Source organism: Schistocerca serialis, chromosome 1 (assembly GCF_023864345.2).
Source record: "Schistocerca serialis cubense isolate TAMUIC-IGC-003099 chromosome 1, iqSchSeri2.2, whole genome shotgun sequence".
Classification (NCBI taxonomy): domain Eukaryota; kingdom Metazoa; phylum Arthropoda; class Insecta; order Orthoptera; family Acrididae; genus Schistocerca; species Schistocerca serialis.
In genome coordinates this window covers 740,070,910-740,085,317 of record NC_064638.1, presented here as the reverse complement: position 1 = coordinate 740,085,317, position 14,408 = coordinate 740,070,910, and the positions used below count along the sequence as shown (strand labels likewise).

General features: G+C 43.2%; 1 protein-coding gene across 4 annotated transcripts in view; it reads left to right on the top strand.

Annotated features, from left to right (window-relative positions):
- The window catches only part of LOC126481806 (SWI/SNF complex subunit SMARCC2), a 98,032-nt gene extending 89,388 nt beyond the window's left edge, over positions 1–8,644 (top strand). For all 4 annotated transcript variants that reach the window (XM_050105789.1, XM_050105772.1, XM_050105781.1 and 1 more), the window contains 3 exons: positions 118–275; positions 381–476; positions 6,530–8,644. In XM_050105789.1, coding sequence (XP_049961746.1) covers positions 118–275; positions 381–476; positions 6,530–7,369 — 1,094 coding nt within the window. In that variant the 3' untranslated portion in view covers positions 7,370–8,644. The remainder of the gene's footprint in view (positions 1–117; positions 276–380; positions 477–6,529) is intronic.
- Positions 8,645–14,408: the final 5,764 nt, after the last annotated feature.

Here is a 14,408-nt window from a genome sequence, read left to right as displayed (position 1 = left end):
ACTAGCAATTGTAATAGAAAAAAGGAAAGTAAATAGAAACTAGTTATTTCTTTATTATGCAACCGCTCATAAAATTGTCCATCTAAAATTTGCTTAATCACAAATGTAATGTTACAGGTGGTGGAGCATTGGGCCCATTAGCATATCAGCCAATTCCATTCAGCAAAGCTGGTAATCCAATTATGTCAACAGTAGCATTTTTAGCTTCTGTAGTTGATCCAAGGGTTGCAGCATCTGCAGCAAAGGCAGCAATGGAAGAATTTGCAAGTATCAAGGTGAGGGTTTTTTGTTATTTTTCCCCCTTGCCACTGCAAAACATGATTGTTACTAAATAGTGTATTCCTGATACTTCATATGGAAACCGGAATTCCTGTTTCCAGGATGAGGTTCCTGCTGCTCTAATGGATGCTCATGTCAAGAATGTTGAAGCCTCATCCACTGAAGGCAAATTTGATCCCTCTGCAGGATTAGCACAGGTTTGTTAATACACCCTCAATGTTTTTTTAGTTACTTCGATTCTCATTGGGTATTGTGTTGGCCTACTGATCCAGAACAGTAGAGCTGCATTTTTACTACACACGCCGATGTACACCAAGACCACTGTCCACCCTGAGACTGAATGTTATATGGTTGGCATTGTGGGCACATTACACTGTAAGAAAAGTCTATACAGTAAGAAAGCATATAGGGGAAGCAGACACGTATGGGGAGTCATTCTAGTGATGATTTAGACAGCATATGGGGAAACTGACTGACATAGCCATTCACGCATCTTTTCATCCTACATAGTTGTGTTTATCTTTATACTGTATACCTCTTTACTTCTGTATGCATCCTCTTTGGTTTGAAGCTGGCACAGTACTTACAGTAGAATATCTTTGGCTTCCCCCTGACAACCATGCCTCCATCCTTGCTACCCTCCCTGTTTTCCTTTCCCTGTTGTTTCATAACCTGAGTTGTGAGTAACTGAATCCACTTTCCCTTCTTCCCTTTCTTTCCCCTCTCTCCTCCATGATGAAGGGACATTTGTTCCGAAAGCTAGGAACGTAAATTTTCGGTTCTGCTTTTTGTGTATCTATCGGCTGTACTGAGCTGAGGTAAGTACTGGCTAGCCCCTCTATCTCTTTGTTAGTATTTGTTTCACATCTTTATATGAGATTTTCCATTAATCATTTAGATCACCTATATGGTCCACATCCTTCATTGTTTTGTCCCTTTTGTTAGCTATCACTTACATCTGTCATCTAAACACTTTCTCTTCTTCAGTGTTTTATATATACATAAATAAATAGTTTCGTCACCAACTGTGCTAGTTTCATTTTCCTCCTGTTATCTTGTTCCGTTTATAGTCCACTTCTCTCTTTTTATTTATTGATTTATTTATTTAACATTACATAGTTTTAACGTTCGTTATTCGCTGTTTTCCAGCCAACAATCACTGCCAACAATCCCTTCCACACCTACCAGTATCATCCATTTCCGTCGATTTCGTGTTGCTGGCGATAATTTTGTGTCATTGGCTATCTTTCTCTGCCACAGGAAAATTTTTTTGGGACATTTCTCCGCCAACCGCGATCTTTTTTTGTGGCACACGCGATCTTTTTTGCAGCACGCGCGATCGTTTTTGCGGCACTCCCTATCTCAGTTTTTGAGCAATGTGTGTTCTTTTCCCCTGATCTGGACATACTTGCTTGGTCTGGTCAACTTTTTCCGTATTTTTCTTATTTAGTGGTCTTCCTTTGGTATTGAACATTACCAACACAATTTCTTTCTTTCTCGTCCTTCCCTCCTTGTTTTATTCCTTCCTTTGATTACTATTTTAACTTTAGTTATTTAATTTCCCTACCCACCAGTTACCCACTATGTACCCTAATCCTATACCACATTATTTACATTCATTCCGGAAACATGCATTCACCGTAGCCAAACTGCAATCCCACATACTTTTCCTCCGGTCCTGCTTAACCTTTGGAATTACCCCTAAAGGACTTACCTTAAAAGTTCCCATCTCTGGGTGCAATTCCTCCTTCCACCTGTCTCTCCTGGACTTCCAGAACCTTCAATCCTTAGCCCTTACCCAACTTGTCCTGAATCTCTACACTACTTCATGTAACCACCACTCCCAGCAGCTCCTATCTCTCTTCAAAGTCCTCCACCTCTCAAACCCTTGCTTGGAGAACACACTCAGGAACATCATCCTAGAAGCCAGCTGCAAACTTGAGTTCCATGCCACACACCACCTGAAGAGACTATCCACAGTGCTAGTGCAACACCTAAGAAGTGGGGTCCCTCTCCCTATCCCTCACAAACACTAACCACAACAGAACCTTCAACAAACCCCCCTCATAGCCAACAAACCTAGCCTAGCCATCCTACTCAACCTCCCCATCCCAGCACATACCCCACACAGACCACATCTCAACTATAACCACAGCCAAATGCCACATATCACCAGTCCCAATTCAGTTCTAAACCTCTCATCCAGATCCCTCTCTCCTCCAGAGACATCTGTTCTATAAAAAGGCTTAACCTTTGGCCCCACACCTAAATTCAACCACACCGCCCTGGTTAAAGATCTCCTCTCATTCACCCGGAACCCCAACTGGAAATATCACTTCACTACCCAAACACAGCCCCCAAATACTAGACCCAGTGTTGAACCCTGTCTAGAACAGTTCCGACCGCCTTCTCAAAGGGATCCTCCTCCCCTCCCGCAAAAACCATCCCTTGCAGACATTTCAGGAATTCCTCACATCCAGTGTTGCCTCCCGGTCCTTCTTGAAGAACATCCCGACAACCCCCAATATCACCCCAGCAGAATCCCGTGCCATTAAGGAGCTGAAAACAGACCACTCTATTGTCATCCTCCCGGCGGATAAAGGCTCCACAACTGTGGTACTTGACCGTGTGGAGTATGTGGCAGAAGGATTGCGTCAACTCTCCGACACCTCAACCTACAAAGCTGTTACCCAGGATCCCATTCCCTCCATCCAGACTTAGCTGCAGAAAATCCTAAAAATCCAAGGTCCCTCACAAGGCCTCACAACGGCTTCCGTAGACTTACTCACTCCACCTGAGCCCCGTACTCCTACCTTCTACCCATTACCCAAAATCCACAAAGAGAACCATCCTGGCCGTCCCATTGTAGCAGGCTTCAAAGCCCCAACAGAACGTATCTCAGCTCTGGTAGACCAACACCTCTAACCTATCACCCGCACACTCCCATCCTACATCAAAGACGTAAACCACTTCCTAGAACGCCTCAAATCCATTCCCACTCCTCTCCCACCTGAAACCTTTCTTGTCACCATAGATGCTACATCCCTTTACACAAACATCCCACATACCCATGGTCTCTCTGCCCTTGAGCACTACCTCTCCCAACACCCACCCGAAGATCTTCCAAAAACGTCGTTCCTTATCATGCTTACCAACTTCATCCTAACCCATAATTACTTCACTTTTGAAGGCCAGACCTACAAAAAAATCAGGGGAACGGCCATGGGAACCTGGATTGCTCCGTCCTATGCTAACCTCTTCATGGGCCGCATGGAGGAGGCTTTCCTGAAGACCCAACAGCTGCTTCCCCTGGCCTGGTATTGCTTTATAGATGACATCTTTGTGGTCTGGAGTCGTGGTGAAGAAACACTCCTTAATTTCCTCCATAACCTCAACTCCTTTTCGAATCTGAATTTCACCTGGACCTTCTCCAAAACCCAAGCCACCTTCCTGGATGTTGACCTTCATCTTGTTGAAGCTCACATCCACACCTCTGTCCATATCAAACCCACAAACAAACTACAGTACCTTCACTTTGATAGCTGCCATCCATTCCACATCAAACGTTCCCTTCCCTACAGCCTAGGTATTTGTGGCAAACGTATCTGCTCCAGTGATGAATCCCTCAACAATTACACCAATAACCTGACCAGTGCTTTCCTCCCCGCAACTATCCTGCAGACCTTGTCCACAAACAGATCTCCCGAGCAATACATTCCTCCCCGTCCAACAACAATGTTCCTACCCCCAGACCACACAGAAGCATCCCCCTTGTCACCCAATATTATCCTGGCCTTGAATACATCAACAAATTACTCCGCCACGGATATGACTTTCTCAAGTCAGCACCTGAAATGAGATCATCCCGTGACAAAATTCTTCCCACACCACCCAGAGTTGCCTTTCGTCGCCCCCCTAACCTCCGTAACATCCTTGTTAAACCCTACAATATTCCCAGACTACCTTTTCTACCCAGCGGTTCCTACCCCTGTAACCGACCCCACTGCAAAACCTGCCCCATGCATCCCCCACAACCAACTACTCCAGCCCCGCTACTGGTAAAACATACACAATTCGAGGCAGGGCCACATGTGAAACTACACGTCATTTATCAGCTGACATGCCTGCACTGCACAGCCTTTTACATCGGTATGACAACAACTAAACTGGCTAAGCGCATGAACGGACACAGACGAACTGTCCGCCTAGGAGATGTCCAATACCCAGTAGCAGAGCATGCCCTCCAGCATAATTCTAGGGACCTAGGAACCTGCTACACCGTATGTGCCATTTGGCTTCTCCCATCCAACACCAGTCCCTCTGAACTGCGGAGATGGTAACTTGCACTCCAACACATCCTTTCATCCCGCCATCCCCCTGGACTGAACCTACGTTAAACAACCTCACTCCCATTTACTCTTCAGTCTTCTCCTCTTTTCCTTTCGTCTTTAGCCATTCACGCATCTTTTCATCCTACATAGTTGTGTTTATCTTTATACTGTATACCTCTTTACTTCTGTATGCATCCTCTTTGGTTTGAAGCTGGCACAGTACTTACAGTAGAATATCTTTGGCTTCCCCCTGACAACCATGCCTCCATCCTTGCTACCCTCCCTGTTTTCCTTTCCCTGTTGCTTCATAACCTGGGTTGTGAGTAACTGAATCCACTTTCCCTTCTTCCCTTTCTTTCCCCTCTCTCCTCCCTGATGAAGGAACATTTGTTCTGAAAGCTAGGAACGTAAATTTTCGGTTCTGATTTTTGTGTATCTATCGGCTGTACTGAGCTGAGGTAAGTACTGGCCAGCCCCTCTATCTCTTTGTTAGTATTTGTTTCAACTATGACAAAGAGCTGATGATTGTGTCCTGGCACCTGGGAACAAGCATCTTGGATATGATAAAGCTGGTTAACTGTTTGTGTGCTACTGCTATGAGCAACTATGGAAAGTGGTTGAAGAATAGTGAAACCAGAAGTAAGTGACAAGATTATCAAAATCTTTGTCTAATCACAGAATGTGGATGTTGGAGGCTTGCCCGCACCATAAAACAGGACATGAAGCAATCTGTAGCAGCTCTGATGATGGAGTAAAACTGTTTAGGAGCACTTGCTCAGTGCAAGTTGTTGAACTTGGGGCTCAGTAGAAGGTGATCCCTATGTTTTCCTATGTTTGCCTAACAACATTGTCAGTTATGATTGCACTGGATTGTAGAGATTGGACTCTGAAACAGTGAAAATATGTTGTGTGATCAGATGTATAACTTTCTTGTTATACTAGTTTCGTGGTCACGCTTGCATATGTCGTCATACAGGCGAATGGATACTGGAAACATTCACATAGTCATGTACACAGGCCAGTGGAGGCAATATTGTATTATGGGGGACATTACTTGGAGTTCCATGGGATCTGTTGTAGTAATCAAAGACACCAGGACAGCTATTAGAGTGTATGAACAGTATTGTGGATTGCCTGCATACTGTCGTGCATTGTGTCTTTCCCTATATTGATGGCATCTTACAGCAGGCTGACTGTCCATTTCACAAGGCCAGAACCATGCTATAGTGGTTTGAAGAGTATGATAGTGAACTCGTGGTGATGTCTCGGTCACCAAATTCACCTGATCTGAACCCAGAGGGGACAGGTTTGGGATTGTATTGGGTGCCAAGTCATTGCCCACAAGCCACCGACGCCTAATTTTCAGGAATTGTGTGGCGTGTGCGTAGCTACCTGGTGCCACATACCTCTTGTAACTGTCTGTTGAATCTGCACCACAGAGAATCGCTGCTGTATTACACTCCAGAGGTGGACCAATTTATTATTAAGTAGATATTCATAATGTTTTGGTTCATCAGCATATGTTGCATGGCAGGAGGTTTTACATACCATTAATCTTCAGCCTTCATATTCCAGTTATTGATCCTGCTTGTGTAACTATATTTGTGCTTAATTTTTCCCTAATTGTTTTAGTATTATGCATCTGAGAAATACTCATAATGGATCATAGAAAACATAAGTTTGCTTATGACTATAAATATGACAAACTTTTAATGTATGAATTTAATGTGATGCAGAGATAAGCAAGAACTAGAAGTTGAAAGATAGTTTTAAATTTTTCATGAATTTTGGGACACGAGGACTTCTTGGTCAATGTCATAAGAAGCAGCACAAAAAACGAATCTGCACATCACGTTTCACTTTTTGCTCATTTTTTGCGCACTTATTCTGAAATGAAGCAAGTTTTATTTATTTTGCAGAGTGGAATTGCTGGTACTGTTCCGGAAAAAGAAGAAGAAGTTGTGGAGAAGGAAAAGAAAGATGATGATAAAGAAGCAGAGGAGAAACCGTGTGATGCTGAAGGAAAACAGAAGAAAGAGTCTGAAAAGCCAGAAGCTACTGAAACTGAAAAGAAATCAGACGAAAGGGATGGAAAGGAAAGTACTGAAGAGGAGAAGTCCAATGACAAAACTGATATCAAAGAAGAAGGGGAGCAGAAAGAAGGAAGCGAAGGTGAGACGAGGCCAACAGAAACGGAACACGATCGTTTGGTGAAGGACGCCCAGCTGCAGGCTGCCGCTGCTGCGGCACTGGCAGCTGCCGCAGTCAAGGCTAAGCATTTGGCCGCTGTCGAGGAGCGCAAGATCAAATCGTTGGTAGCGCTGCTCGTGGAGACTCAGATGAAGAAGTTGGAAATCAAACTGCGCCATTTCGAGGAGCTCGAGACGACAATGGAGAGGGAAAGAGAAGGTTTAGAATATCAACGACAGCAGCTCATTACGGAACGGCAACAGTTCCACCTGGAACAATTGAAAGCTGCCGAATTCCGTGCTCGTCAACAGGCACACCAACGGCTTGCGGCTGAAAGTGGTGTTCCTAGTGGAGGATGGGGTGGGCAGGTTCACTCTTCCCCTGCAGCACCCCCTGCCACACCTGGAGGAAACCCCAGTGAGGGTGGCGTGACACCCAGTACAACACCCACACCACCTTCACCCCAGGCAACAGCCGGCCCTCCACACGCCAGTGCAACAGCTGTGCCGAATGTTCACCCCCAGGCCGTCGGCTCACCTTCTCCTGGGCCACAGCAGCAGGCTGTGTAGACAGTCTATTTTATTGTCGGCAATTGAGAACTTAATTTGTGTCAGTTTCTTCAGTTCTTATTGGATTATGAATACGTTGTGTACTCTTTGAAATACTGTCATATGCATAGTGTAGAGATGCTTTATCATAAATCATTATTATTGTCTGTGGGTGTGTGTATTTGAAGTGTATTTGCAACTAACTGGTGAGGCAAGGAAAGACAATGAACAATAGGTGCAAGATCACTGGCCTTTGATGGCCCTTTTAAGCTTTGTATTTAATCACATTTGAAACTAAAATGAGTGTGTGCTATCAAACATTATGATTATTGTCACAGAACAGAATTATTAGAACAGAACTGAACAGTAGTAAAGGAAAATGGTAATTTGTTTTTCGATTCTATAATGTGAACCTTCCGTTGCTTTCTTCTGCACAGTTTGTGCTTTATTCAAGACTGATGGATGTTAACGGTAGTAAAGGAGAATGCTAGTATGAAAATCCTAATTTGTTTTTTAACTATGTAATGTGACTGTTCTGTTGCTTTCTTCTTCACAATTCGTGCTTTATTGAAGACTGATGGATGTAAATGTTCAGCAGTGCTATGTTTTACTGTGTCAATGTTTTGTTTTCTCACCAGTATTCTTAAAAATGTGTACTACCATTGAATGCGTATGTTCTTTTCATTGTGTACCACATGATTTGTTTATAAGTATGTCAAATATGTAAACTCACAGTCACCAAGACCCATATTTTCTTTTTTGCTAATTTATTTTCAAAACTGTGGAGGTGAACTAGATTTTGACTCTGTTAGACAAATGATAATGTAACTGAGGTGTTACTCTTCTCTTACCAACTGAATCTTTGTAATCTGTCTGTAGTAATCTCTGTAACTTTTTTACGACTTTTGTAGTGAAAATGTAATCTGTAAATTGTTTAGCACATATCTCCCTCTCCTTGTGTGTGTGTGTGTGTGTGTGTGTGTGTGTGTGTGTGTGTGTGTGTGTGTGTGTTGTTGTGTTTTATTGAGTATGCACATATATTTACCTATGTGCGTATCTGAGTGAAATGGTTAAAACACATGTAGAACATAGATCCATCTGAATTGAATGTAATGAATCTTGAGATCCAGCTGACGAGGATGAAGTTCAAGCTGCATAGTTAAAATACTCTGCATATATAGAGACATTTCCATAGTATAAATGAGATTTTTCGTATTATTTGTATGTATAAAATGCGCAATGTCTTATGTAAATAAAAGCAATTATGTATTACTAGAGGGCAGCCAAGCTGCTTAATCTTGTTGTATTTTATTTCTATTAATCATAGAGTTGAGACTTAAAAAGACGTCTCTCAGGATTCCTGGTTGTGGTTGATTAATGGTGTGCTTCCATAAAATGGAAACTACTACTCAGCTGAACATCTAGAAGCAAATAATTAAACAATGGTTATGGTAATGAAAGCTATCATCTTTATATTAATCAAAACAGCATTATTTTTGTCATTTTACTTTGATATTAACAGAAAAAGTGAACATTTACATTTACTGTTTTAGGAAGAAAAAGAATAACTACAGAAAGATAGTGAACAGTTACATTAACATCATTATAACTCAATAATTTAACAGGCAGCTACACATTTTCAGACATGACTGAAAGTAGAAAAAAGAAAATAATGAACAATTTCAGTTAATTATGGAACTAAATGGCTATGAACTCAAAAATTATAGACTTCTAACCCGTTACACTCCAAACCTCAAGTAAGTGAAATCACTATCATTTGGATGGGATCTTGTAATGGAAACTCCAGGTTGAAATAACAACAGTATTACGAAAAGGATTGATTGCTACTAACCATAGAGATGCCACATTGAGTTGCAGACAGGTGCAACTAAAAGACTGTTACCGTACATATTCAGCTTTTGGCGAAAGCCTTCTTCAGGAAATAAAAACACATACACATGCATGCATACGTGCGCTAGCGCCCAAACACGCGCATACACACACACACACACACACACACACACACACACACACACACACACACACAAAAAGCAAGTGCACCTCATGAAAAAGGACAGCGACCTCCAGCTGGGTTGCAGCTGCGTCAAAGCAGTGATCTGGAGTGGGACGGGGGAAGGATGGGGTGGGGGGAGAGAATTGAATGCTGTTTGGTGGAGTGTGCAGGGGCTAGAAGCTGGCAGCACAAGGCTGCAAGGCGCAGTGTTAGCAGGGTGTGGGGGGAGCAAGGGTGAGAAGCAGGAAAGCAGAGAAGGGGGAAAGGTCTGTTGGGTGCATTGGCAGAGTACAGAGCACAAAGTGTGAGGGGATGTGAATTGAGAGGAGGTTATAGGACAGAGGGGGGGGCAGACACTGTTGAGTGGAGGGTGTGTGGACAGTATAGGTTTCTGTAGAATGAGGTTGGGATGATTTCAGGAGTGGAGAATGTGTTACAAGGATAAATCCCACCTGCACAGTTCAGAAAAGCTGGTGGTGAAGGATAGGATCCAGATGGCCTGGGTTGTGAAGCAGCCATTGAAATCAAGCATGTCATGTTCAACTGCATTTTGTGCCACAGAGTGGCCCGCTGTGCTCTTGGCCGCAGTTTTTGGTCATTCATCTTGGCGGACAGCTGTTTGATAGTCATACCAACATAAAAAGCTTAGCAATGACTGCAGCGGAGCTGTTATATGACATCGCTGCTTCCACATGTGGTCTGACCTCTGATGGGGTAGGATACGCATGTGACAGGACTGGAATAGGAAGTGCTGGATTAGTGGATTGGGCAAGCTTTGTGCCTGGGACTTCCACAGGAATATGATCCTTCGACAAGGAGTTGCAGTTGGGAGTGGCTTAGGGTTGAACTAGGATGTTGTGGAGGTAGGGTGAGCAATGGAACATCACTTAAGAGGGGTGGGAGTGGTTTTGTGTAGGATGTCCCTTATTTCAGAGCATAATGAGAGAGAATCAAAGCCCTAATGAAGGATGTTGTTCAGTTGTTTCAGTCCAGGGTGGTATTAGCTGACTTCTTTGTAGCTGGTTCTTGGGAGTGGTGGGAGGATTTGGGGTTTGAGGGGGAAAGGGCACAGGTGATCTGTTTGCCGTCTAGGTCAGGGGGGGGGGGGGGGGGATAGTGCCTGTCTGTGAAGGCCTCTGTAAGATCTTCAGCATACTGAGTAAGGCAGTTCTTTTCACTGAAATATACTGTACCATGTGGCTTGGCTGAATGGGAATGATTTTTGGCATGCTGCTCTGCTGCAGTGATTGCACAGCTTTGCATATTGGTGTAAGTACCCATCAGCTGTCCACTAGGATGTGTGGCCACTATCTAACAATGGCCAAGAGCAAACTGGATGACACTGTGGCTTAACATGCAGCTGAACATAACACGCTTGATTTCAATGGCTGCTTCACAACTTGGCCATCTGGATCCTCTCCTCCACCAGCAGCTTTTCTGAACTGTGCAGATGGGAGTTATCTTTACAACACATTTTCTGCTCCTGACATCATCATACAGTAGCCTACTGTCCCCAAAGCCTCCACTGAACAGTTTCAGCCCCCTGTGTCCCACCACTTCCTCCCAGTTCACTTCCCCTCACCATCATTGTGCACCAAAATACTCACCAGTCTGTTCCTCTTTCCTGCTCCTTTCCTTTTCCATTCTCCCTGTCCCACTTTCTACCAGCCACCTGATGCTTTGCACGACAGCCTTGTCCTGCCAGCTTGTAGTTCCTGCATTCTCTGCCAGGCAGTGCTCTCTTCTCTCTCCCCTGTCGTGCTCTGCTATCCCTCCTGCCTCCCTACCACACTCCAAATTGCTGTTTCTGTTGGACGCAGTTGCATTCTGGCTAGCAATAATTGTCATATTTGTATGTGAGGTGTGCTTGTTTTTGGGTACATTTGTATGTTTCCTTTCTGAAGGAGGCTTTGGCCAAGAGATAAATGTGTCTGCAACTCAATGTGTGATCTCTACAGTGAATAGCAATCTATCCCTTTCATAATATTGTTGATGTGATCTTATGTAACATGGGGGAATAAAGGTTTGAAAAGTACTAAATAGAATGCACAATGGGGAAGAGAGTGTTGGCAGTTAAAGAGTATTAAGAAATGCAGAAGGTGTGATTTCACATTGTGTGTGTAAGGAAATTATGAGAAGGTACAAAGATAATTCAGATGCAGTAGCAGTGTTTGAAAACATGTCAAAAACGGGCTGCTCAAAGTGGTATAGCAAAAAGAGGGATGTTGGTGAGGCAGAAAGAGAGACCAGGCTAGAGTGAAGCAATGCAATAAAAATGTGGAATAAAAGAATCTGGAAATACTTATAAATAAATACTGGCATATATCACAGTGCACCTGTATTGTTAAAATTTGTTTGTGTACTCAATTTCACTCATATCCCTCTATGTCGATAAAAAGAGAAGCAATGTTTGATAATGCTGTATGTCACCTCATTTAAAGGCATTGTTCTTATGGGATCATCACAATTTGTATCAGTCCATAGGACGAAAAGATGACTCTTATTTAAAACTCAAACTAATTTTCCTGCTGTAACAGTTCTCATCATCAGTTTTGTTTGGTAAGTACTGTACACAGTCTCCTGAGTGACATGGTGACAGGTTCTGGTAATATGCTCTATTCTCTGGATGTGTAAAGGGCATCAATGACAGTAGGTCTTTGACCCTCTTGTGCAAGTAATCATTTAGGTCTTTTGTGAATAGATGACAAGACATGATTCACCGGATGTTTGGCCTTTCTTGCTAGATTTGATATCTGGAACACCTCTTGCAAGCTGAAGAAAATTTATAGTATTCATTCCCTGGTTAATTACTCCTATATATTGCATTTTATCTGTAGCCAAGGACCTGACACAAAAAGTTATGTTTTCTGTCAACATAACATCAATGAAGAAGTCCACTGAAATGAAGTAACTTGTTCTGCTAAAGCTCAACTCTGTTTGTCAGTGGTTTTCTAGGAACTAATAAGATTAGTGCAATCCCTAGGTGTATGAATTTTTGCAGTTGTTTTCTGTTTTGTTTTTTCGATAGCTGCTCGAATTGGTCTCCATATGGATGAAACCATGTTTGAGGGACTTAATAGCCTCCAACTTGCTGCAAAAGCCTCACAATGCAGGCTTTTACAGCCAGTATTTGTGATATTACTGATATTTGATTTATGGTCATAAGGCCGTTGTCAAAGGCATAATTCTCTGCCTAACATTTCATTTTCCACTGCTGGAGACGTCATGAGATGCTTTAACTAGTCAGAAACTGTTACAAACTTTGCTGAGCTTCTTTGAGTCTTAACAGCTTTATAACTCTTTAAAGCCTTGGCAAAATTGGACACTGTCCAATATCTCTGACAGTGACTGCTATGAGGAGACACTGCAGTCGAGCGACAACACGCAACTGCTGTGCAGGCACCTTCATTGCAATCTGTCACATGTTTCTATGTAGGTATAACCACCTGGCACTTGCTTTCATTCAGCCTGGCTCTGCATGCAGTTCTCTTTGTCATTGAACTGTTTGGCACCCTGAACATTGTACTTGTTTGTTCAATCTTGTATTTATGACAAGAAAATATACTTGTTCTAGCAGTGATAGTGCATTTTTATGATGTGAGTTACAACGTAATTGGTGACAATCATGGGCATTTTTCATGTTCATTTTGTAACCATAGACCCTGTGCCCCAGGCTACTTTAACAGTAAGTCATGCTCCAACAATTTCTGCCATAGCAGTTAGAGGGACAGAAATGGCTGAAAGCCTTGTAGTTAGAGGGGTAGAAATGTGAGGAGGCCTTCTCGTCTGCGATGCCTTCCCATCAGTCGGCTGCAAATCTGCTGCTGGAACCCCATACAACAAGTCGGCGGAGGAGTGAGGATATGCCAGAAATGCCTCTGACAGCATTTTGACAGATTCCATGTAATGGATCCAGTCATGATCAAATCCCTTTTCCTGTCAGGGATCTTGCCTAGTACACACCAGCACTAATGCAAACTGACCTGTCTTATTTAATCAGCACATCAAGCCTTTGATGAAATGGGTGCTTTGTTATTTATGTACCTATTTTCACCGCCACTGCCATGTCATTGCATCCTATGTGGGGTTTTTATTACCATTGTAAACAACCTGAGCAATGATAATACGCATTTGCAGCTGAACTGCAGGGACTCAACAGGAAATACCATTTCATGACTCCTGTACATAATCAATCATATCATGAAGTGATGATCAGGACACAATTATTTGGGGAGGGGGAGGTTCCTTTGGATAAAGAAGTGCATCAGAAAGCTCTACAGTTTGAAGACCCGTCTTTGGAGAGCATTTTAAAATTAGCCCAATCCTTAAAAGTTTCCTGGACCATCAGTTAGATTTTGGACTTCAGACACAGAAGAGGAATCTGATCTAACCAAAGTAGTACATGCGTTAACTGCAGAGAGCAAACACCAACGCCCTCTGGCTCGATCTCATAAACAAGGAAAACAGTCTCAGCCCCACAAGGAAAACAGTCTCAGCTCTCATCAGGTACCATCATGAAATTCATTCCTGCAATACCATGTAACACACAAACATGGATGCCCTTTCCCATCTCCCAGTTGGACCCAAATCAGAATTTGACCAAGATGAGATCCAGTACTTCCGTTTGGATGAAGAGGGTCAACATGTGGTGGATGCTTTTCATATCATGGTGACTCATGTGGTGGCAGTAGTAGTGAAAAGCAGTAGCTCCAGGTGTGGCGGTACATCCAATGTGGTGGCAGCAACTACGAAAAGCACTGTTTTATGACAGGTGTGGTGGTAAATCCAATAGGGCTGGGTCAGCTGCATTCTCAGTTGGGACTCTGACCCTTTAGCCATTATTTTCACCTTTTCCACTGGCTCATCCTGGTGGAAGCATTATCCTTCTTACTACTGACCAGCAGTCTCTGGGTGATTCTGCCGGCATATTTGCACCCAACAGGGCTGCGTTTCCTACACTGGGGTCTCTCACACGGCTCCATGTGTACTGTTCAGGCATAGCATGGCAGGTATCTTGTTGGCCGCTGTTCTCAGTATGAACACCAT